Below are 26,435 nucleotides of genomic sequence, written 5' to 3'. Positions count from 1 at the left end.
CGTTATACCACCCAACTTTCATTCGCTATTCACTACAAACGCCACAACTTCAGCGGTCTGAGATACAATTAAACCGCGCAGCCAGCGAACAGAAAGAGATTCGCCATCAACCGGCCGTCCCTTTATTAAACAAAAACCAGCCGATAGCTTTCCCAGACGTAATTTCACTTTTAATTAAAATTCAAATAAGTAGTTTCTTCCTCGCGCAAGCGCCAGCCTCTCCTCATCCAATCCAAGCTGCCATCGCAAAAACTCCGCGGACAAACGAAGCCGCGACGAAGAATAGCCTTATTTACGCGCGGCGGCATAAATCAGAGCGCGTATCAGTTCATTAACGGCCGTCTGCTGGAAAGCGAGCGCGCGCGCGTATAGGATAATTGTAGGCCGCGTAGCGCGTAATGCCCCGAGCGCCGCCTCCCTCTTCCATAAGGCCCCGCCTCAAAGAAAGCGATACGCCAAATTAATAGGTCGTTATCTCGCGCGCGCGTGCACGGGTCGCTGTCGCAAGCCGCGTCGACGTAACGCTGTAGTCGTGACATCCTCGTTTAGAGGCTCTTCTCTGCCGTCGGCTTATAATTATATGCACGCATATTAAACTTCTACTTACTGCGCGACGGCCTCTGGTTGACAAATTTTTATCTTGTTGCAGAAGCACCTCGTGTGTGTGCAAACTTTGTCGGGTCTTTATGGGCGGCGAAGCGAGAGATTAGTGTCGTCCTCATTAAGTACGGACAAAAAGCCTCGCGTGAGTGAAAATTCTATACTTATATCGAGGTATAAATGGCTTCATTTCTGGCTTTTTGCGTCGTCTGCTTAATTTTTCAACGGCGAATCATACGCGCGTAATACGTACCTACACAGCTGTGTGAATCGATCCCTCGTTATTATCTAAGCGTATGCCAAACGAAACTCGCATTCCATAAAATACAGAATTTCACTCTAATCCGATCATTATACTGGAACGAGGAAATCAATTAATCACTCGCATCGAAAGCCTCCGGGATACTCATTATATAAAACATATTACTGTATGAACATTACTGAATAGGCCATTCAGGCCACCGGCGTTCGTCAATCGCTTGTAAAACAGCAATACACGGCCGTCAGTGTCGATCATGCAAATTTCTCTCATCAACAAATCATTGTCTCTTGCGTAAAGCTCGGAACCGGCGAAGCTTCCCCTTTCGGTGAAAATTCAATCAAATGACTGGGCATAAATTAAATTCGGCGGTCTCCTGATTTTAACGGCGCGTGACGACGCGAGCAGAGGGGACATTATTATAATCGTCGCGTCGCTCAACCGAGAAGAGGAAAGAGAAAGAGGAGACGGAGATTCATAAGCCGGGGGAAGATGAATAATGGACGTAATGGAGAAAGGAGGATACGAATACGAGCGAGTGACAGGTGCGCGAACAAAGCGACCGCCGCGAGAACAAACGCTGAAATGTTTTAAGCAAACAGAGTGGAAGGAAACGCCGCCAACGTATAGCGGAAGAGATGTAAGATGGATTGTATATATGCGACACCTTTTACGCCGAAGAAAAATAAAGACAGATGCGAGAGATATGCGATTTCCGTCTTTACGATGCAAAAAGTGAAATCCGCGCGATGAATTTGATTTTGTCGTATGGGCAATAATTAATACCGTCACGGTGCTTTTCAAAGACGAAACAATGAAAGTAGTTACGTAATCTGCACACGAAATATGAGATGCAAAATAATACCGGTAATTGCCGTAATTGCGTACACACATTTACACGAGAGATTTCGGCAGACGAAAGTATCGAGGAAAAAGCCTACGCGGCATCGTGCCTGTAAGCAGTGGACCACTCGACTCAAGAGAAAGATAGATAGATAGAGAGAGAGAGAGAGAGAGAGAGAGAGAGAGAGAGAGAGAGAGAGAGAGAGAGAGAGAGAGAACATTGTTATTAGGCGTTGGATCATTATGCATTCAAATTACGGAATTATGTAGCTCGACACAAATACTCGACGAGTAGGAGCGGGCAAGATGCTCGACGAGTGCCGAGATGAGCGCGAAGAAAGCGACGATTGAATTCAAATTGATCGGGCGTTTATTTAATGCGCTCTCGAATAACAAACTCGAGTAATTCAACACTACGAAAACACGTATTCGATGGCCGTGAAGCCTCGACACGAGTGTCATCGGTATTGGATGCGAGGATTTCAGCTGGCTTCGCTGACAAAATTTTCTGTTCTTCAAATGGGCTTTTAATTGAATATTTTTGAATCCAATTTAGGAAGCGAGCAGATTATTCCATCATAATATAGAATTAAATTATGCGTTTTAATCCCAGCTTAACCGGATGAATACGCACAAAATTGTACGAGCACTTAATGCGATTATATAAGTTCTTCGCGGAAAAAAAATATGAAGGAATAAAATTCTACTTTAGTCCCGCTTTTCAGGGAATAAAGTGGCTTATTATAGGTCAGTCGTGAATAAAAGGATTTTCCATCGTTACGTATTACGTAACGAAATATCCGAGAAAAAAAAGTCCGCTGCCAATTCATTGGCACGCAGCTTCCTCCAACTAAATTTATAGGTCCAATAAATAAAATATGGTTTAGAGGAAGCAAAAGTTTTGAGAAAAATTGGTTTTTACATTTTAGCTCTTTATTTGAGAACCGCTCGACGAAATCGTTTTAAATTTTAGCAGCAGATAGCTTTTTTTAATGGTGAATCACCAAATTTTAAAGCATTTGACTACATTGTTTTAGAAATATAAGAAATCAAAATTAACTTCTGATATCTTAAATACCATAAGGGTTTAAAAGCTGCGCAATGAACTTAGCCAGAACACATAAAATATCTACTTTTACAAAATCTTAAGTGCAATAAGGTCTTTTTATGTCCGTAATCGAGGCACGTTGATATCGTCTTCGATCTGATAACTTCGTTGATATCGTTACAAAACAGCCTGATCGATACAGATGTGGAGTTTACTCGGCTGCACTTTTGACTTGCTTGATTCTCGGAGGAGATCCTTCGAAAGTTAATTAATCTAGCAAAAGATGTTACAATAATGCGACGACATTTTTTGCAGATATTGCAGTGTCGAAGAGTAACTCCCTTTCCAATCGCGGCTACAGGACATAATTGAGTCATCAAAGAAGAATCCACTGCGATAATGTTTATTAAGTCTAATTGTAATATAGTCCTATTAGTTAATTAATTAATTTTATGATATTTTAAACTTTTGCAATCTTGCCTTTTTTATCATATGTTTAGTTTATAGTAAAATACTAGTTTTTATAATTAATATGTATAATGATTGCGTGAATTCCATAGTTATTTTTGATACGTTATATTATATTGTGTAGTATAAAGTGGGCTTCTTTAGATCGTCACTTTTGAAAATTATAGAAAGGTAAAATTAGTTTTTTGTGTGTGTATAGTAAATAATGCAAATTCATTAGAATCAACACTTTTTAAAGAGCTCTGAGCAAAACTTTTTTACCCTGTTATGCGGACAAAATGCTTTTAAAAATGATACTGACGCTTACGTAAAATACATCATTAATATAGCTCATACATTAAATCATATTCATCAAAATTAATTGTATTTTATCTTGATTAATATTAATAATAATTACTTAGTAACGTAACTTTGCTAGTAACATATTCTTTATTTTTTATTCAAAATTTTTGTAATTTTCGTTTCAAAATCAACATATTTTTATTGACACTACATAATTTTCCATAACTCTTATAAAATTACGCCTATACATAATAGACGTTCGTGGTTATATGGCTCTTGGCGAGGATTCCAGTTTTTTTTTTAAATTATTGCATACAAAATTCTATTTTTAGAAAATTTATGAATGTCAATTTTTCATTCATGAAGGAATATTATTGAATTTAGAACCAAATCCATTTTTGAAAAAATCAACAAATCGTACATTCAAATTTAACTTATAAAAAATGATTGGTATTTTTTATGTATAATAAAATAAAAAAATTAATAAAACAAAAATCGACGCGCCTGAAGCGCATTGTATAACTATCGTACAATGTGTTTCCGACAGTACCTCTTGGATGGTGTGGAAAACTGTCATTTTTGGTAAAGATAGCTTTTTTATGTGATTTATAATTAAGACATATACATGACATGAGTTGTTCTGGCCAAACATTTTTCAATCTTGCTACCTATTCATAATATTATATAGAAGCTTAATTGATTTTTCAATTTAAACCTTTTTCGCGTACGTAGATAACGAAAGTACGCAGAAATCTCCACCATGATCTACCCCTGTTTGCTTACAAAGGAAAATTTTGTGGAAAATTTTTTGCTCCCTCCTAGAGGAAGCTTTGTGATAGTAAAATTTTGAGTTTCGTTAAAACTTCTAGATAATACTTTTTGGTGTGTTAGAAGTTCAAATCAACTTTTTTAAGAAAATGTCCATGTGGATGTGTGCGTGCATGTATACCGTAATATTTTTCCGTCAATATCAATAAAATTTGACATGCATATCTATTTTTGGATTCTGAATTCGGAAAAAACAGTTATTCTTTATTTTCTCAACTATTTTTTATGGCCATTTTTTGATTTTTGAAAAACACTAATTTGCGTTTTTTTTTAATCATTCCATTCTTACAAACAATTCAGCTAAAATTCATTTAAAAGAGAATAAAATCTTACTTTTCTTCGGTTAATTCTCGGGATCGACCGCTTTGTTCGGAAGATAAAATGAAAAAGGTAATTTTTTTTAAATTCATATCACTGAAACTAAGCATCATAACCTCACCAAAAAAAATCATTGTCGATGGAGCACGTGTCAAAATATATCCCATTAAAATTTCAAGTGATTTGACCACTTATTTTTTCAATAATAAATTGAAAACTGAAAAAAATGAGTTTTTTAACAAAAAGTAGATATTTTTTGTGTTCTGGCTAAGTTCATTGCGCAGCTTTTAAACCCCTACGGTTCTTATGATTGCAATTTTCTTTATTTTTTTTTATTTTTTGATTTCTTATATCTCTAAAACAATGTAGTTAAATGCTTTAAAATGTTATTTGGTGATTCACCATAAGGAGGAAGCAAAATCTTTCCGTCATAAACCCCCGAAAAGAAAGCCGAGAAAGAGGGGGGCGAGCGCCTGCCGCGAATCGAAGAAAATCTAAAGTGAAACCCGCTGGCCGATAAACCGGCGCGCGCTCGAAATATCCAGAAAAGTGAAAAGCCCGCCGCGTGCAGCAGCCATGATACGCCGTCGATTCCGCACGTCTCAGCTGGCGTGCAAGTCTCGTCATGCGAGAAGAGGAGGCGCAGCTACTTGGCGCGACTTCTTCCCGTTACTTACTCGCACGGAGCGAGGAGGCCGCGAGTGACAGAGAAAGAGAATTGAGCAACAACGCGAAAATGCCAAGGCGAGAAGAGTTTACCGACCAGAACGAGGAGTCCATTCTCGCCGAGGACGATTCTGGCCGGACCGAGTTTATCACGATGATTATCCTCGTTCACGAGGAAAGCGAGAGGGAAGGTTCGACATTCGGCCGGCGCGTGTTATATAAATTGCGTTTGTCCTTTTTCTTTTTTTTTTCATTTCGCGTGCGCTCGGTCGACCGCGAAGTGTGCTTTATGCGCGCGATTGCGATCGCCGCGGTCGTGCATCGCGGATTTAAAGGGCGATCGAACGAGCCGAGCAAGAAATTCATATGATGCAGGAACGTAAAAGCCGTTTATATGCAGACACACGGGTCGCGATTATAAAAATGAAAAGGTTCGAGATTATCCCGCTTGACCTTTGAAAGCATGAATCGCGACACGAGTTGCGTTTAAGTAGTGATGCAAGTGCTTGAATTTGACGCGCGTCGAAGACGTCGGAAAGAAGATACTGCGCCTTCCTGTACAGGAATGTCTTTCAGATATCATTATGCAGGAGGAAGTTTCTGCAGTTTGAGTGTGGCGCAACTATTACTACCTTACGAGATCTCATACTCAAATTTCTCGTCGCTATAATATAATCGTGGACGCGATATAATATAAATGCAGCTACTGCACTGCCAGCAGGTATAACGACTGAACGCGTATTCGCAATAAAGTAAGGCGATCCACGCGTGCGCGTAACAGTTTGCATTATTCAGGCTCTATAATTATACTCTCGCGAGAGAAGAGGAAGATTCTCGATCCAGGAAAACATTCTTTCGGATCCATCGATTAATTGCATAACAATTTCTCCTTTTTATCATAACACGCGCGGACTCGGGATTTCTTAAACGATGTTCTCCGCGCGGGCGCGCGCGATTTTATCTCAGGAAATCATCTTAAAAACGAGGAAATTCAAATTTTTAACTAACGCGCACGCAATCGAGTCGAGAGAGTTCTCCTCCGGGGATTGACACAAAAATTGCTCTTTGTATTAGTATACCCGATCAAAGTGCCGGCTCCGCGCGTGTGTATATTCGCGATCGCAACCTTGAACAATGCCTCGCTTTATCAGATCGACATTAGGAAGTGAAAACAATTATTTGGACCGACACAAACGGATCGCGATTCGCTGATAGCCGAAGCACGCAGAGCAGAAAGTTGTACGAGCGGGAGGAAAAATTTTGTTTGGAAAAGCAATCTGATAAGGCTTCTATTTATATCGCAAAGTTGATGAATGTTAGGTTGAAAAAAAAGAAGAGGAAAGTTTGATGAAATTCATGATCTCTTGATTGGTAGTACAGCTTGTGAGCTACATTGATTCTGGTTGCTGGATGACGCAGCATTGTACGATGAAAATGGTATAGGTGCATTGGTCGACGTGTCGATGGAACATTCAATTAGATTCTGTGTCGACGTCCAGATCATTACCCGAACTTACAGAAATGTAATTACCACCTATTTTGTCTCGTATCAACCATCTATATACTTCTACAACGGCTAGAACGTAAATCTCATTTTCGAAAAACACTTTCGAACGTCGCTCCATTCAAACATCAATCCATTATGTCTATCTCTTCGCAAAAGCCAGGCATTAGCACACCTCGCAACAAGCCGTCGGACAAAAGCCTGCAATGTATACCTTCTAGCATCAAGTCCAACGCCCACGACAACCTATCCCAAAGCCTCGCGAACCGTGTAGAGAGCCGACTTTCCCAAAATACCGCTGAAAAGCGAACGCCTCGACAAATAGAGCTCCATCCGCAAACTCAGCTCTCCGAGAGCGAACGCGCCGGAGAAAAAAGAAAGCGCCGAACAAATAGTTCCGCTGAAATTTTCGAAGGCACGCCGCGCGGAGATTCGTTCGAAATTCGCGGCGCGTCTCCCCGGAAAAGGCGCTTTCGACACGGCCTATACTATTCTCGCTGTATACATGCACACATGCCTATGTAATACGTGTGCATAGATTACGTGTACCTATATCGTCGGTATTGTGTATAGAGAAAGATGGGTGTATATACGTGTCGTGCGGCACGTACACACGAACAAGCCTTTATGGGCCTCTGGCTGTGAGTTTGATCGGGGCAAACTCGCGCACGCGAGTGCGGAACGAAAGTAAAAGTGAAGACGTGAGAATCTGCGGTGCGTATTTGGATCGTCGTTACGCAAAGAGTGGAGAACGTTATTTTTGTATTAACGATTCCATTTATACAGCAAATGGAAAGGACGATTCTTTTATTAGACGTATGCATAATAGTTCTACGAAGATCTGGAAGGAAAGCGAAGCGGCGTTTCGATTTGTTTTGCTCAAACTGAAAGCGCCAGAGGGATTCGAATCTAATACATAGTGTTTCGTGAACACTAACTTGCAATTTCCATAATTCATCTACGATTACTCTTAATTGTTCTCCGTTTACCCAGAGTTGAAAGAAGCAAAGGGGAGTAATGCCAGTAGTTACTTCAATTCTACACGGCCATGATTTACATAAGCAAAATAAATACCTTATGAAAGTTTCGCACTTTTTTCCTGAGGCGCATTCTTATAATCCAGAGCTGTCATTACCCTTGACACATGCGATGGCGATAAGAAAAAAGATTCTTTTTTTTGGTGGACGCATTTCACGATCCGACATCTCGTGCTATGAATAATTACACTCCACCAGTCACCAAGAATAAGTTTCGTCACTTCTAATATAGTACATTGGACACACGCATAGCATCAACTGAAATGCATACCATGAAAATCTCGTCGTGACGTCTATTATGCCACAAATATATCAGACAGAAAGTTCCTGAAACAGCTCTGAAAAGTTATTTCGCCCGGAGTGCAAGCAGCGTATACATTTCCTCGAAGAGAAATGTGTGACAGTGTAATGAAAAGATTTTCCGAGATAATGACCAGAAATTCATTTGGACAAATATAGAGTTAAGTCGTTGCGGTCCGAGAGCACGGCCGTAAACACGGCCGTAAACACCATCGCAGAATAAGCACATAAAGCACCCCCGAGATATATTTTCCATTAGCCCACCGTGCAATAATTTGTTCGATCTCGCGAACTATCGTAAATCATCTCTCGCCATAGTGCACTTCGGTATAGAGACAATGCGCGCACCTTGAAATACGCACAGTCAGCCATCGGTGCTTCGAACTAGACGGCTATCAGCGCGGTCGTCAAGTTGCCCACAGGCGAGACGCTTTTACACGGGATTTGCGAAACTTTCAGTTGCCAAGGAGCGAGGATTCGCGAGAGAGCGTGAGAATCCTGAAAAAATTCTGTCTGGCTTGATTTAATTTATTCGCGCGCGCGAATTCGTCCGAGGATTCCATACATCGTATGAGCGCAAGATAGAAACTGCAGCGCGTCATTATTTTCTCAATTATTTCCCCGCTGGACCCGGTAGTGTTTCAATTATACACATCTTGCTCCTGAACTTCAGACGAGCGGCGATTTTAATGCACATGCACACTCGGTTTCTTTAATAAGTTTATCTTACTTTCCCCTCAATTTTACATAACCCGTGCTCCACGTATAACTCGCGCATGCTGTTAAAATGCCCTCCGTCTAATTAATTGTGCAGCGCGGAAAAGAGCGCGCGGGTTTTACATATAATGCTAATTACTCGCTATTGCGAAAATTTCGTCTAATTTTAACCTCCGCGCGGTTTTTCCTAATTGGCTGTAAACTGTTTTTGTACTCGATCTTCGTTGAAGCAAACGGTATACCCAGGCAGCATATTCGATGCCGTCCCTTGCACACTGCACACGAGTTATCGAGGCTAACGCTTCTTTCTCAATATTGATCTCGGACTGTTTGCGCTAACATCGCAGTTTGCTCTGCGCGCGTCCCGCAGTTTCGACGTTTGACCCTTGCCGACTGTTGGCTCTTACAACATATTACGATTTCGGCGACGCTTCTTAACTCTCGCTGACGACACCCGATCTTCGAGTGCATAATACACGCACACGCACTCCGGTAGCCTTTTGATCCGAGCGACCCTGACCGCGGCCCACGAAACAATGCAGCCAAGTCGGGCGAACTCTTCCCAGAAGTCTGCGAGCAAAGACTTGGGGCAAGAACTCCTGGACCTCGAGCCGTATGCGTATAGGTGTGTGGCAAGCCGTCGTCGATGTGGTAACCAGTCGGACTCGCGGAAAGACAAGAAGCCGGCTGACGGGGCGAGCAGCAGCAGACGGCCGCAACTCGCGCCAGGAAGAGAATATACTTTCACTGGCGGCAGCAGCACGCGCCCGGGAGAGGAGAGAGAGAAAGAAAGAGGAGAAGGAGCAGAACGCGAACGCGAACGCCAGTTACATCGGTACAGTACCGTAACGCGCCTCCTGCCGGCTCGCAAGCACTCCGAACAAGCGGCTCTCCGTATAACAACACTTGCGCTTTCGTTCGCACGCGCGCGCACGCGATCTTCGGGCTTTGTTTTTCGAAGAAAACAAATTTCTTATTTCCATCGTTGATAGGACTGTGTGCTGAAATGGCTTGCCTCGATGCGCCACGAAGGACCTGAGGATAGAGGCTCTCTGCGATTCGATCGACGTGGTGCGGTGTGATGTGCAACGGAAATCGGTGTACGTTTTACCAAAGGTGCGTTCAGTGTGTGCTGGTTTTTTACTTTTTTCATTTCGATCGATTGTGCGCTGGGGAAGCGAAATTAAAAAGCACGTGGTAGTCGTTGCACTCCACCCCCCGTTACACGACAGGTATTTTCCAATCATTCCCGAACAGTTATATAGAGTTAATTTTGTTTATTTTTCTCGAATTTCGTACAAAAGCCATCGTAGCGAATCGAGTCCAGGAGAGTTCACGGAACGCCTGCGGCTAGCCGAAATAATAAGTCGTATGAATCGTATGTAAATACAGCCAGCCTTCAGAAAAGTCACGAAAATTGCCGTCATTAGGCGTTTGTGGTTGGCTCGTCTTTTTATACGTACGCATCCGCGAGTGCTGCACTCTCGTTTCCTGCCATACAAATTGTCAAGCCAAGACGCTACACTATCATTGTTGTATTAAGCGTTCGTGAGGTGATTACGCCTACAGTGTAACAGCCGCAATCACGAAGTCGCGGCTTAAGCTATTTTGGCATAATAGAGTAAACGCGCAGCTCTATCTCTTTTTCCTTTCGATTTCGAAGCGTCACCGAAACACTAATCTCTCTGGCCGTGTTCGATTCGAAAAACAGCCGAAAAGCTGGACGCTTCGATCGAAACTAAACCGCCGCAACTTTCTCGACCGTTTATCGCCCGCACGTAATATCGAACGATCGCGAACAGTTTCCGAATATTTATACCGCGCTTAAATGCGTGTCACCGTAATCGAAGCCGCGTTTCCCGAAAAAAAGACGCGTACGCGTTACATAATCATTATGCCTCGGTATTAAAACAAACTTTCCTGCCGCGCGCGCGCGAGAGAAGCACACGAAAAAAGAAAAGCCCGCGGCGGATGTAAACCCACGGCCCAAACCCGTCGGTTGCGTAACCGATGAAACATAACCTCGAAAGCCATCGGCGAAAAAAGTCCCCGGCATTAAACAGTCCCGTTCGTTTCGATGATACACTTTCTTGCATAACCCTCGCGAGGATGCGAAGAAAGAAAGCTGCGCATGGAAACTCGCGCTGAATTCCAAGCAGAACTGCAACTTGCGTATGCATCGCTTGTTCCTCATCTTCCCGCGTGGTTTTGGCCGAGATGGTGCAGCGCGTCTCCGTTATGGGAGGTTATATTATACGCGCGCGGATATAATGAAGTTGCGGGGCCTTGCGTAATGGGCGTGCGGTGTGCGTGCGGGCACGAAATTTCTTCGGCCGGCGCTATGGCTCGGAGCAAGGACTTTCGTTTTTCAGCGCGCAAGGTCGCGCCAGAGCAGCACTAGTAGTAGTACCTACGCCGGCTGTCTGCTTGTGCCGCTAAGTACCGGCTTCAGATCGGAACGGGAGATATCGGGATTATGGAATAGGTTTGTTTATTTAGCTTGTATTTTGCTTCGGATGATACGCGGTTTCGTCGGTCGAATGCGAGTTTTCGATTGTAGTGCATCGTCGTCGCGACGAGGAAGGAATAGCTTGGTGACCGGTGTTTAAAATACAATTAACATTCCGGTGTGAAAAGGCACTCGTATATAGGAAATAGCTTGCGTTGCTGCAACTTTTTTCCGAAGAATACGAAGCAAACCTGAAAATTTCTTATTTTTCATCAAAGTGCAGGATAGAAAGTGCGGAGGTTTTGATTTCGAGTGAATTTAAAGGATCGTCCAGGGGTAACGAGAAAGCGGATCAGCACGGATGTATGAAAATTTTGAATTCGTCTACGTTCGCTATAAAAACGGAGTTGAAAGTTTCGTGATTGAAATTTCATTATGTAAAGCCTGAATCGTGTTTGTTCCAGATTTCAGAACACGCTGTTGTCAAAAGGCTCGAAGATATAATAAATCTGAATTAAGATATCATCGTTTACGAGGTTATTACTTCAGCTGTACATTGCGCATACAAACGACTTTGTTCTTCGCTGTGTAAGAAAGCAAAGCTTCGATCCAAAGTAATTTCTACACGAGATCGTTCGTAAGAAAAAAAAATGTAACTGTTTCAATATTCAAATTGCCTGTCAACGAACGAGCTAGGAAAAAATTTGCTCCGCCATCAGATGAGCGCTTAATCGAGTTATCTTGAAACCAGTTTTTAACTTGTTATAGGTATAGGCATCGTAAATCTGAAAAGCCCGTGCCGGATAGACTCGTTAAAATTAATACAGCAGAAAATTAATTATTGCCGGAAATTAATATGCGCGCGCGCGCGTGCAGGCTTCCATTTTTACGCGATTTTAGATTGAAAAATCTCGAATAGTGTGCTTGTCATTATCGTTATCGCCTATACTAACACTAGATCTATCTGAAAAATGCGCCAAATTATGAAACACACAAGAGTAACCCCGCAAAAGCGTATACCTGTACAGATCCATTCAAACAAACTCGCGCCATATACGCGAATAATATCCCAGCGAAGCGCAACGCAAACGCGTTGGAATGACGCATACGGACTGGTTGCAATAATTCCGCGCGGGGAAAATGCCTTGCAAATAACTACACGAGGACTCTGAGAGAGCCGCACCGACGAGGAAGCCGGAACAGAAGAGAAGGGGGCGACTTCCGCGTCCGCGCGTGCGTGCGCGCAACTGTACGCTCTGTACTGCAGCGTAATACGGCCATCCTCTTCGAGGAGGAAGAAAGCTGCGGCTGCTCTCGGACTGGATTTTTATGGGCCGCGCGAGCGAGCGGCTTTTTATCTTCTCTATACGGACGAGTGGCTTCTGCGGCGCTGGCCGGGCAACTTTTTTCCATTCCCAAGTTCGCGCGGATTTTCGAGATGCTTGACTGCGTTCGCTGATGGCTGGCGCGCAATGCGAATGAGTTGGAATATCGATAGGAATTCGCGTTTTATGCGCTTGCAAACGATGTGAAACCTTTTTTTTTTCATCGGCGCGTTTCGGAGAGGCGGTAAAAATACCGTCGCCGTAAATAAAATTTTACGGCTAATGCGAAAAAAGCCCGTATACTTTTACGGTCGAGCCGAAATTTACAGCATCGGTGTCCGTCGGTGAATCCGATAGGAATATACGGGACGCCGCGACATAATACGGGAAAGCTGCGCGCTAAACGCTCTAAGTCAATTTACAGTACGGCGCGTGCAACTCCCTCGCACTTAGCACCTCCGCTGCGCTCCTAATGGTGTAACGACGTCTAATCTGATGAAGTAAGCTGTCGCTGTACTCGAAATTCGTTCGACAAATACTTTCAACAAGTGCAGCGCGTTGTACGCTTAATTGCAGCCAGCAGTGCATCGTTTACTGCCTTTGACGTCGACGGCGGCCGAGTGAAAGAGTTTGAACTCAAAATATAGTCTGATTCGCGAATTCGACATTGATCTTGGGTGAGGGTTATTCAACGCGAGTTTACCAAGCTTGGTTATACATGAAGTAACGCGTCTGCGCGAACAGTTTCAAGTTCATCGCGTTGTTGCACAAAAGGCTGTAATTACTTAAGACCTGCGTTACAAAACTTCTGTTTACAAGAAACAAAGCTTTTGAATAAAAAATTCGAAATACAAATTTATGCTACAGAGTACTTTCTTTTTTTTCGCTCGAATCCTCTGTCTTAAATTCATAATTCGGATACGCGACGTGCTTTTTGCGAAGAAAGTCTGTCTTTTTATAGCGCACTTCTTCCGCGTGAGTCGCGGACTCTTCAATGTGGCGCTTTCCATTATTGCGACACATTTATCTTTCTCTTGCAATGAATATTCTTTCCTCGAATGATTTCACTTAATAAATAATTTTTGTGCAATATACCTCTGGCGTAAAGTTGGTACCACAAACACATCGAGCCTCGCTTTTCCATAATTTGACGCTCATTAGGGCAGACATATTACGTGTAGTAGAAAAATTTATCTTCAAATTGCCTTTCGCAAACCGCACAATACTTATGCAATGTTCGCCGATCGTGATCAATGAACGCCCGGGCATACCTCTCGTTTGTATTCGCGAACTGAAAAAAAGCAAAGAGAAAACGAAAAAGAGGGGCATCAACAAGTACCCAATTATGTGCGCCTGATGAACGCCTATCCCTATCGCAAATCTGTGTGGAGAAAACTGTATCATTAAGGACGCAAAAATAGAGTCGAGGATGTAAAAATATACGCCGAGAGGATAGAAACACATATATTCGATCAAAGCGATACATTTTTTGCATACATCGCATTTTTCCCGCGTCCCCCTATAACGATTAATATCTATTCGCTTCGAGTCGCTTACTCGAGCGAGCGACGCTGAAATTTCTGGCATTGCAAACGGTCGCGCAACACGAAATGGATTTTGATGTAAATCAATCGTATCCCCGGAATCCATTTGTTCGTTTTAAGAGGCTGCAGCGCTTGCTATTTCACGGCGCGAGCATACAAACACCATGTACACAAGAGTCCGCTACGATTCCCAGCTAAGCTGTAATTACATTTAACACGCTCGTTCATGCAAACTGCTACTTAATCTCGCGACACGCGTCATGTGCAAGGTGTAATTTGAAAAAGGGTTGAGGCGTGCGAGACCGTGCAATTATATACGCGTCTAATATACGAGTAGGTCAGATAAATATTCCACTTATTATTACGGTGCGACAAAAAGTTTGATCTCGATGCTGTCCGATTACGTTCTCACGCGCGCGATAAGTTGAAGGATTATACTCATTTACGGGTATTATTAAATTACGTACAATCAGATGCAATCTCGTTGTTCAAGAAAATTGCGCAGCTTTCGTCGTAAATCAAGAAATAAACTCACCGAGCACTGACGTAGCAGCGCCAAATCACATAGTCACTGCCCTATTAAAAACAAAGTGCACTTCCTCCCCCCAAAAAGAGCCAAGCGTCGATCAATCAACGCCTCGTTCGCCGCGCGGAAAATAAAAGCAAGCAGCGAGCGAGAGCAAAAACAAAGGCCTCCGCGATTACGTTCCTCGTCCGCATCGGAAGCGCGGCTATCATCATATCCTCCTCCTCTCGACGCACTTGTGCATATCGCGAAGCAAAGGCGCGGCGGCGAGTATACGGAAAAAAGGATAGCGAACGGGAGCAGAGCCGTCCGTTCTCCAGCGTGCACATAACGTAACCGTGACTTTCGTGCGCGCACGCACACGGCCGCGCCGCGGAACACTTTCTCCTTTCGCCTCTCCTCTCCGCGCGCGCGAGATATATCTGCGCGAGCGGGAGTATATTTCTGATGTGTTGTGTGTGTGTATGTGTGCGCGCGAGGGACGAGAGAGAACCAGATGATCTCGGTTGATAGTGGGCGCCGATAAGGAAAGCGGCGCCAGGTGCGCCCGGAAGCTCTCAGCGAAGCTTGCATTCGAGATCGATTGCGATCGGTGCGCATGTTCAGGAAACTGCGATGCGTTTTTTCCCGAGCTTGCGATGTCTCTTTGGCGCTCGACATCAGAAACATCGAGAAGATTCGTCATGGATGTCTCGAAATATGCGATCATGATGACCGAGATGATGACAGGTCGGCCATATCGCGCGGCCGTACTTGGTGTGGAGTATACCCTATAGTTTTTGCGACGAAGCGCCGCTGCTATACACGGAAGTCAATCAGCTGGAAGAGCTTCTCTGCCCTGGAGTATAAAACTGTCAACTCGCGCGCTCTCGAGAGCCGCAATGATGCGCGCAATGGTAAAACCCCGCGTAAAAGTAGAAATTCGAAATAAGCGCGCGCAGTGCCATTGGCTCTTGTTGTATAATTTGCGCGCAGCGGGGTGATTTCGATCTTTCCTGTCTGTCGCCGCGTATACTTATTGCTGCGCGATGATTTCCACTTCTTCGGAAATCCCGTGTACGTATATGCGCAGCGAGAATCGAGGACGAGATGATACACGTTATCCAGAAAAAGTGAAGTACAGGCGCGGAATTTTCTGTATAATATACATGTGCGCAAGGTGAAAACAACCGCGTCGTTTTTTCCGATAAGGGAGACGTCCCGCCGCGCGCGCGCGCGCCAATGTAGTGCGAAATTTCGCACCGACACATTATCCCAACTTCCTCTCTCGGATCGGTTATTCTGAATTTTTCCGCGCCGCGACGAGAAACGGATTAACGTGGGAACTGCCTCTCGCGGCTATGCGCAATCGTTCTGTCTCGCTCTCGCGGAAACGCGCGCAGCACACATACTGATATACTGGCTTTGCTGGGATGATAAAATTAATGATCGCGCGAGCTCGGCCGGTGTAATAGTTGCGTTGCGTATATGGGCGAGCGTAAATCCCACTCGGACTATACGTACACGCAGTCGTGGAAAGCCGCGGCGAAGAAAAGAAAAGCTCGGCTCATTCGGGCCAATTAAGATCCGACACTTTATTTGCTTGCGTGGCTCTTCGACTCTTGTATATTATACCGCGGCGTTTAGAGCCGCTCTCGCGGAGATTGATTGATTCTTCGTAGGTATATCTATTACGAGTTGATGAACTTTGAGTTAATAAATACGCGTATCGAGCTTTGTACGGAAAAAAATTCGCAGCCGCAACTCGATTCCCTGCTACATATTCAAGCGAAGAAAGTCGCGCTGGGAAACGCGCGAATGCCATATCTTTTTGATAGTTCCTCGAACGAGCGTCATCAGCTGGATTATGACTACTCGCGCTCGCGCATAAACCGATCTAACGGCGCTTCCATGACTCTTGAGTGCCACGCGGCGGCAGTATCGATCGATCTCCCGGCGCAGTTAAACAAGGCGAATTAGCCGGCCGAAGTGCCGCCGGATCGGCGCTTTTCATCTGTTATATATACATCCCGGCTACCTGCACAGTGCACAATGACTTTCTAAATTTGATACACATGCCGTATAACAAATGCATAACGAGGCGTTGAAAAGCGGCTTTTTCCTTCCTCTCTTCCGCGCGTATTTGCGTGTTATCCCGTCGTAACTCACGGCAACAATGATATCAGTTAGCGGCATTAGCGCCCCGTTGGAATATCGGGCGGCGGCGCCGAGTGAAACCCACGTGTATTATAAAGCGCCGAGCGCCGGGAGCGACGGAACAAACCGGGAAAATTACGCGCATTAGTATCGCCCGCTTGTATACGTGTAATTCCACGATTCTTCGAAACACACCGGATCCACGCGCGGCTGTTAGCGAATTTTCGATAGCAAATCGGTGCTTTCACCGCCGCGTCAAAGATATATCGCGCAGCTAGGGGAAAAATCGGAGAATATATTCGTAGACGCGGAGGAGTTGGCTTTCTACTCTTATATGCACTCCTTCGCAGCCGGGTAATATGTATATAGCCCAGAGAGCCGTACGGACTGGCATAAATTCATAAGACACGTGGATTTTTCCAGGCGTACGAGCGTCGTCCTGCTTCACTTTCTCTGCTCGCTGCCGCCGCAGCCTCTCGCGATCCACGCCCAAATAATCCATGCAGCGCGAGCCGAAAAACTGGCAGGGAAATTTTAACGGCCGCGGGCTCCTCGCTGCATATACATACATACCGGAAATCGGCAGCGCGCGGAGGAAGCTGAATATTTTGCGGGGCGCAAAAAGTCGCGGCGAGGCTTTCGAATACTTATACCGCGCGCCGAGTTGATGGAACGCAGTCGCTTTATGAACTTAGATTATGCTAAGCAGCCATTGTCCGCTATGCAGTGCGGCGGCCTAGATATTGACTTTGTTATATGTCATTGACTTTCCATTTGCTATGATTTCAGGATGCTCGAGTCAACCAAACAGCCCCGATCGTAACATGCGCGATCTCGCTCTTCGCCGGCAGATCATCGGTGCAGAGGAAGTGCGGAGAGCCTCCAGGCCGCCTGACGGCTACTTCTGACCCTCGTGGAACGCGGCTACGGAGAGACTTATTGTACAGCAGATCAAGCGTATAGCGAAACATGGTGCTGAGCACGATAGTCGTGACGTCGGCGCTAAAGGGCGCGATCGGCCTGGTAGGCACGGGGCTGTGGCTGGTCCCGCTGCTCATCGCCGGTCTCTCCTACTATCACTATGATCAATTGGGTAAGGACTGGTGAAATTTCGTTCAAGCTATTTTCGAGGCGTCGGAGGCGTTTGTTTACGATTGCTCTGAAGAACTGGAAAAACCGGTCTGCGTGCGCTAAATAGTCAAAGCTCGCCTTGATGCAGTTGCGCGGAATTGTTAGCAGCTATATATCCTCCATACGCTCTAATCTCTCTATTTTGTGTAATAGCATTGGGAAAACAAGCTATCGGATATTGCTTTCATTTGTGCGTACTTACAAACTCGGATCACTGTCGGGGCTTATTAAAAATTATCGGCAACGCGCCGAGGAGAAAAGCGAATTGCCACCAGCGTTCGGGAAGTATAACTTAATTGGACGAAATACACATCCGTACAGAAGCTGCGCTGCACAGTTGTTTAATTTATAGAAACCATTCGGCCTGCTGGCAAAATAAGTTATAATTTCCCGGGCACATGGCATAAACATTCCGAGGTGCAATAATAATACGAAACAATTTTATTTTAGAAAGTTTTCAAACTCGTATCGGTCTATTTTCGTTTGTTTGTAAGTTCAAGTACACGGCGCACTCGCGTAACTCGTGAGAAACGAGTACATTAGTCTTTGGCGTGAAATACTGCATAAATTTCGTGTCTAGTTGATGACGGTTGGCAACGCTTGTTTTTGTACTCAATGTCACACACAGCCCATGGATGCTAGCGAACTTCAAAACTTTTTACGCTGAGCACTTCATTTCGTAGTTTTAATTAAAACGCAGTACACCCTCAGTCTTCGCCGCAGCCTATTTATCCTTTCGAGCTCTAATGGAAGAAAGTAACGGGAGTTATCGATCACCTGTTATAATTTCTCTTGACATCATGATTGAGTAAGATATTTAGCACGTAATAGCGTGTTCTCGGAGCGCACAGTGCAGGCGCTGACATTTATATAACCCACCTACTATATCCGTTTTCAGAGAGGAAAAAAAAGTACACTTCGCATTTATATAACAATTATAAATGACGGAGGAAAAAGTATGCGCGATTTCCAAAAGAAAGCTCGCGAACAAAACCGATCCAATCAACGCTCCCGGTCGGTCAATTTCTCTCTTCCAAACAAAAGCCCCCGCGAGTAGATCCAAGCCACGCTTTGACTAACGAACATCTCGTTTTTTTTTTTTTTTGCCAATTAGATCCGGAGAGCCGGCCGATCGATCGCTATCCCCTGGACGCCGAGTACGACTTCGTGGTGATAGGCGGCGGCTCGGCTGGTGCGGTGGTGGCCAGTCGACTCTCGGAGATCATGCACTGGAAGGTCCTGCTGCTGGAGGCAGGACCCGACGAGAACGAGATAACGGATGTCCCGTCACTCGCCGCCTATCTCCAGCTGACCAAGCTCGACTGGAAATACAAGACCGAGCCGAACGGAAGGTCCTGTCTGGCCATGAAAGGCGGCCGCTGCAACTGGCCCCGAGGTAAGGTGCTCGGGGGCTCCAGCGTGCTCAACTACATGCTCTACGTCAGAGGTAACCGGCACGACTACGATCACTGGGAGGCACTTGGCAACCCAGGCTGGGGCTACGATCAGGCTCTGTACTACTTTAAGAAATCGGAGGACAACCGTAATCCTTACTTGAGGAACAGTCCGTACCACGGCACTGGTGGTTATCTGACTGTGCAGGTTTGTTGCGCCATTTTACTTTGGATTTTAAGTATTTTAATCATTCTCAACTCATTGAATTTTGATCTCGATATCCAGGAGTCACCGTGGAGAACACCCCTTGTAGTGGCATTCGTGCAGGCGGGGACCGAAATCGGCTACGAGAACCGCGACATTAACGGGGAGTACCAGACCGGCTTCATGATCGCCCAGGGGACCATCCGAAGAGGAACCAGGTGTTCGACGGCGAAGGCTTTCCTCAGACCGGTCAGATTGAGGAAGAACCTGCACACGGCGATGAAAGCTCACGTGACAAGGATCCTCATAAACTCGGTGACAATGAAGGCGACGGGGGTTGAGTTCGTGCGCGACGGTCACAGACAGCAAGTGAGAGCCAGAAAAGAGGTCATCCTGTCGGCCGGCGCCATCAACAGCGCCCAGATACTCATGCTGTCTGGAATCGGCCCAAGGGAGCATCTCCAGGAGATGGGCATCCCGGTTCTCAAGGATCTCCGGGTTGGCGACAATATGCAGGACCACGTGGGCATGGGTGGACTGACCTTCCTCGTGGACAAGCCCGTAGCCATAGTGCAGGACCGATTCCAGGCTGCGCCTATGACGATGCATTATGTGGCCAACGGTAGGGGTCCAATGACAACCCTTGGCGGCGTCGAGGGCTACGCGTTCGTTAACACCAAGTACGCCAACGCCACCGGCACCTATCCTGATATCCAATTTCACATGGCGCCGGCCTCCATCAACTCTGATGCCGGTGTCCAGGTGCGCAAGGTCCTCGGCATCACCGACGAAGTCTACAACACGGTCTACCGTCCAATCGCCAACAAGGACGCCTGGACCATCATGCCGTTACTGCTGAGACCTCGGTCGCGAGGCACAGTCCGCCTGCGCAGTTCAAACCCCTACCAAAGCCCAAAAATCGACGCCAACTACTTTGACGATCCGCACGACATCGCTACCTTGGTGGAAGGTGCTAAGATAGCCATGCAGGTGAGCGAAGCCAAAGTCTTCAAGCAGTTTGGCTCGAGGGTACATCGAATCAAACTGCCCGGATGCAAGCACCTCGAGTTTGCTTCGGACGATTACTGGGAGTGCCACATTCGTCATATATCGATGACGATCTATCATCCGGTGGGAACTGCAAAGATGGGACCAGCCTACGATCCAGAAGCCGTTGTGGATCCTCGATTAAGGGTCTACGGAGTAGAGGGACTCAGGGTCATCGATGCTTCGATAATGCCCACGATCAGTAGTGGAAACACTAATGCTCCTGTAATCATGATTGCCGAAAAGGGCTCAGATTTGATTAAAAATGACTGGGCTGCCGTTGAGAATGCCTTGTAATTGTGTACCGGTATTCCGAACGTATTCTTTTCGTTTTTGTTACAATGTAAATATTCGACGATTGTATAATATTAAGCATGTGAGGATTGTGTGCCTATTATACATTGTTATTTCCACACAAAAGGAGAATTCTTGATATTTGTCGTGTAAAAAGAGTAAATAGGATAATCAGTGCTCTTCAAAGAGATAGTCACAGTAAAACAGTTGATAGATTTTTAATGTTATATAAATACTTAATTGTTTAGACAGGAATGCGTATTCGGCAAATTATGAAAATATATAAATTCATAACGTTACGTCATTTTTAAGATTGATGATAATGTATAAAAAAAGTCTCGATTCAAAAATAGATCTAATGTTTGGTGTTATCGATGAATTGAGAAAAAAAGCAAAAAATGAGACAAAACATTCTAATGTTATGTGTATGTATGATAAGTGCATATAAGTCAAATTAATTACTGTACGCTTAAAGATTTGTGAAATAGCAATACTTTTTCACTTCTTAGACTTGTAAGCCCACGCTAATTTAAATTTGCGTGAACGTTCTCAGGTATTATTAAGCTGCTTGTGCCATAACACTTGTTTATTATAGACTTTTTATCTGATAATTAGTAAATAAGAATCAAAAATAAAAATTACTACCGACACTAAAGAATATTATCGTTTATGTTAAGTTTGTAGAGAGATTGCGCTAAAATATCAGTGAACTATTTAAAATACTGTCTTCATACGTACTTTCGTAGTTATTGCTTGAAATATAAGTGCAAAATACAGTACGAATTATCTATCAGCACAATATACTTATTTTACAGTAATTTGTATCAAAACAACATCGATTACGTGATTGTACTTATTGGAGTTATAGCGCAATGCCCTCATAAAGATGTAAATTTTTTGTATAAAATAATGTTTGTTGTATAGCTATATAATAGTATTAAAATAAACTTTTTATATTGTTAATGATAATTAAATAACTTCATTTTCTTACCCTTCTTCAAATGTTGTTTCGCATAATGGATTAGAAATAACAGATATTTGCACATTATGATGATTTAAAATCTAAGACAAGTGTGATAAATTATTATAGACATAATGCTATGCATATTTTAATAGACTTTTTAGTATATAATTTTATTAATTAACGACCAGCCAACCGTATAAATCAAGTGTTATGTTAAATTTTTAAATGTTGTGTGCATACTTAATACGTTATGTGCACATGGCCATACTCAATAAATGCACATGTTTGAAACTTGATCAATTGCACATTTTCTAGAAACAAAGCAAAAAATTATATTCGTTCAGGATTTGTTAACTAGTTTTCATTTTGTACTTAATGTCACATACATAATAAAGTAAAACTATTTACTCATTCTATATGTTAAATAAAACCAAAGTTTCAGCGCCTGATAGTTATATACTACTACATACGTAAAACATATATGCATGGCGGGTAACACTATGTTCAGGGGCAAACGAATTGTCAAGTAGTGAACTAGTATATTCGGAATGATGAAAGTAATATAAAATGATTTCAATGCAAATATATGCAGCAAAATATTTTAAAAATAATTATAATTATTAAAGTATTAAAATAGTTTACTATTCAGTGTTTTAGAGTCTGCGCACGCTTTATTAATAACTTTTAAGTATAATTTCGTATTCTAGTATTGTAATTTGTATCTCTTAATAAAAACAAACCGAATTCCTGGAGTAGACAAAATGAAAGGATAGCCAAATCGCATTGAAACTCATCATAGCTTACAAAACAAACTTGCATGTATTCATTACATAAGTTAAAACCATGATGTAGCAGAACATCGGACCCGGAATGTCAGTCAATCGCGGATACCCTTACGTAGAGTCGTCTAAAGATTAAACAGTCGTTTTTTCTTCTAATTTAAAAAATGTCTAATTCACATTTGTATATTGCTGCTATTATTATCACTATTGAATTGTGCAGTGCGGGAAAAGATAAAGCAGAACGATATGTCAACTTGTATGGTTTTTCGAACGATGAGACACCGTTCAATAAACTGCTTGGAGGTGTAAGCTTTGGCTTAATGAAATTCATGGGCGAGACTGGTGATACGATGCAGGCAGGAAAACCAGATATGACACCGAGTGACAATCAAGAGTTCGATTTTATTGTCGTCGGTGCTGGCTCTGCAGGTGCGGCGCTCGCTGCAAGACTATCTGAAGTAGCAGATGTGACCGTTTTATTAATAGAGGCGGGTCGCAATGAGAACACCATGATGGATATACCAATTTTAGTAAATTATCTTCAATTTCTGGACACTGTTAATTGGAAATATCAAACAGAATCGTCCGAAAATTATTGTGTCGGTATGACAGAGCAAAAGTGCAATTTTCCTAGAGGAAGGGTTATGGGTGGCAGCAGTGTGTTGAATTACATGATAGCAACAAGAGGCTTTCTAGAAGACTATGACAAATGGGCTGAAATGGGCAACGAAGGATGGTCCTATAGCGAGGTTTTAAAATATTTCAGAAAGTTGGAGAATGTCCATATCGATGAATACAGGCGCAGTAAATTACGAGGTACTAGAGGACCACTTGCTATATCCTATCCACCTTTTCACACGCCATTGGCAGAAGGTTTTATCAATGCTGGATTTGAATTGGGTTACGATTTCATTGATTATAATGCTGACAAAAATATTGGATTTTCATACATTCAAGCGACTATGAGAAATGGCACAAGAATGAGCACGAATCGAGCTTATCTATTTCCAGCGAAGAAAAGAAAAAATTTGTTCGTATCTAAGTTAAGTCACGTTAATAGAGTACTAATAGATCCAGTAAGTAAAATAGCTTATGGTGTGGAATACAGCAAAGCAAATAAGACTATACAGGTGAGAGCGAAGAAAGAAGTAATTTTGTCCGCCGGTGCTATAGGGTCACCACAAATTCTAATGCTTTCTGGGATCGGTCCAGCTAAACACTTGGAAGATCTCGGCATCAACGTTATTCAAGATTTACCAGTTGGTGAAAATTTAATGGACCACATTGCTTATGGGGGCTTAATTTTTTTGATAAATCAGCCTGTTAGTCTTAAAATCAGTACAATGGTCAATTCTTTAAATTCATACATGAATGACTATTTCAATAATAAAACTGGTCCTTATGCCATTCCTGGTGGTTGCGAAGCCTTGGCTTTCATAGATGTCGACAAGCCTGCTGACCCTGATGGAACTCCTAAAGTTGAATTATTGTTTATTGGAGGCTCTATCATTAGCAACCCTCATTTTCAAAAAAATTTCGGCATCTCAGATGAATACTGGGAAAAAATGTATGCAGAGCTTACTTCCCGCCACTCATGGACAATTTTTCCAATGTTAATGAAACCAAAAAGTAGAGGCCAAATTTTACTTCGAAATAAGAATCCAGAGTCCAAGCCTAGAATATATGCCAATTACATGACCCATCCAGACGACGTAAGAATAATAATTAAAGGAATAAGAGCAGCTATTGAAATAAGTAAAACCGAAAGTATGCAGAAATTTAATTCTAAACTTTATAATCAACCTATGTACAAATGTGAAAAGTATAAGTATGGGTCAGATAAATACTGGGAATGTGCTGCGAGGACATTTCCTTTTACGATTTATCATCAAAGCGGTACGTGTAAAATGGCTCCTGAAAATGATGAAACAGGCGTTGTCAACCCAAGATTACAAGTGAGTTATAAAGTGAAATGCGCAATCGTTTGTTATTATTTATATTTACATTATACTTATATTGAAAGCATGAATTATCATTGCAGGTAAAAGGAATTAAAAATTTAAGGGTAGGAGATGCTTCAATCATGCCGGAGATCATTGCTGGCCATACTAATGTTCCAACTATAATGATAGCAGAAAAACTAGCCGATATGGTGAAAGAGGACTGGGACTTACTTCCTAAAGGAAATGATTAGACTATTATTAGACTGTATTAGCGAAGTGTTCGTTTGTGCGAAAATAGTATATGCAAATTTATTTTTATACTTTATCTAATTACTGCGATTACAAGAAACCGTTACTATTTTTTTCATTAAAAACAAGTAAATGCTACAATCTGTCTGGCCACGTATTTTGGCTATAAAACAAAAAATCTTCATGTTATGATATTATACCAGACTACAGCATACAGTATGTCGCAGATAAAGCGGATACGTTTATTTTTTGGTGATTCAGAAAAAAATAGTGTGAGCGAAAATAAAACGGGGGGAGGGGGTAATTAAAGGTTAATCCGATGGCGGAAAAGTACTCAGGGCATCTTTCGATGGTCGAGAAATACTCGCGAGTATCTTTTGATCGTCGAAAAACCCTCCGAGAATCTTTCGATCGTCGAAAAATCCTCCGAGCATCTTTCGATGGTCGAAAAACCCTTAGAGCATCTTTCGATCGTCGAAAAGCACTCGGAGCATATTTTAATCGTCGAGAAATTATCGCGAGTACTTTTTGATTGTCGAAAATCACTCGAAGCAATTTTTGATGTTCGAGAAACACTCGTGAATACTTTTCAATCGACGACGCGGTTTCCAGGAGGAGATCGCATAACTTGCTCGTAGCAGACGACGCACTAACCTCGAGTCACGACAGTACGGAAGTGCGTCGCATGCCGCCGTCTTCGGTTGACGGCGAAATATTCCCTCTTCAGAAATCAATTTTGAAAATTGATTTAAAATTGAATAAACACAAGGGTAATTGTATAACCGCGGTTTTAAGCATTATTTTCCGCAGCCTATAGAATGGAAGGGCTTAGAGCACCTTACCTAACTTTTTTTATGTATCATTTTATTAAACCTAGGGCCGTAAAAAAACCTTACGACTTAGGGAAAAAAGGCTACGGTAACTTTGTAGAACGTGATTTGACCTTTAATTATCCCCCTCAGTTTTATTTGCGCACACGTTATTTTTTTCTGAATCACCAAAAAATAAATGTGTTCGCTTTATCTGCGACATACTGTATATCCAAAACCACGAATTAGAAAAATTGCATTGACTTACGTTAATTGCATCACTCATTTCATTAGCCTCGAAAAATGGAACATACCTGTAATAAAAATAATAAAATATTAGGTTAAAATAGTACATAGTGTGCCAAGGGCATAAAGTGGGTGTTTTTAGACCGAGTGTGGAGTTTGCAGTACGAGTCGACACGAGGTAGGATGATCCGAAGGCGAGTGCTTCACCGGCCGAAAACGAGTACTGCAACCACAGGAGATAAAAAAGACCACTTAGCCCCCATGGTGCACACACCGTATTTTTGGCAACGCACCGCGGATTTATTGTTGTGTTTTTTCGTACGTGTGAAGCGGAAGGTTGACGTAACTATTTTTTGACACGGCAACTATGCTCTTGTTCGATCATTCTAGGAAAGTAAAATTCAAACTCTTGCAAACAATAAATAAATAATGCAAATACATCAAATTTAACTTTTTTTTAAAGCGGGCAAAAGAATAGTAAATGTATATAAGACAACAAATTTAATGTTCTATTAACACGC

The 26,435-nt window shown here is 43.0% G+C and overlaps 3 protein-coding genes across 3 annotated transcripts in view; 2 read left to right on the top strand and 1 right to left on the bottom strand.

Moving 5' to 3' along the window:
• Positions 1-26,435, bottom strand: part of LOC103316081 (flotillin-2) — a 125,994-nt gene that overhangs the window by 87,435 nt on the left and 12,124 nt on the right. The window lies entirely within an intron of this gene.
• Positions 9,648-21,887, top strand: LOC100116913 (glucose dehydrogenase [FAD, quinone]). Its single transcript, XM_001600369.6, has 4 exons — positions 9,648-9,986; positions 17,640-17,943; positions 19,096-19,583; positions 19,662-21,887. The coding sequence occupies exons 2-4, from the start codon at positions 17,820-17,822 to the stop codon at positions 20,922-20,924; spliced, it is 1,875 nt and encodes a 624-aa protein (XP_001600419.1). The 5' UTR covers positions 9,648-9,986; positions 17,640-17,819; the 3' UTR covers positions 20,925-21,887.
• Positions 22,763-26,359, top strand: LOC107981589 (glucose dehydrogenase [FAD, quinone]). The gene is made up of 2 exons (XM_016987720.3): positions 22,763-24,622; positions 24,709-26,359. The coding sequence occupies exons 1-2, from the start codon at positions 22,832-22,834 to the stop codon at positions 24,859-24,861; spliced, it is 1,944 nt and encodes a 647-aa protein (XP_016843209.1). The 5' UTR covers positions 22,763-22,831; the 3' UTR covers positions 24,862-26,359.

Source organism: Nasonia vitripennis, chromosome 5 (assembly GCF_009193385.2).
Source record: "Nasonia vitripennis strain AsymCx chromosome 5, Nvit_psr_1.1, whole genome shotgun sequence".
NCBI classification, from domain to species: Eukaryota; Metazoa; Arthropoda; class Insecta; order Hymenoptera; family Pteromalidae; genus Nasonia; species Nasonia vitripennis.
Note: the sequence above shows the minus strand (reverse complement) of the source record. Positions and strands in the feature narration are given on the sequence as shown.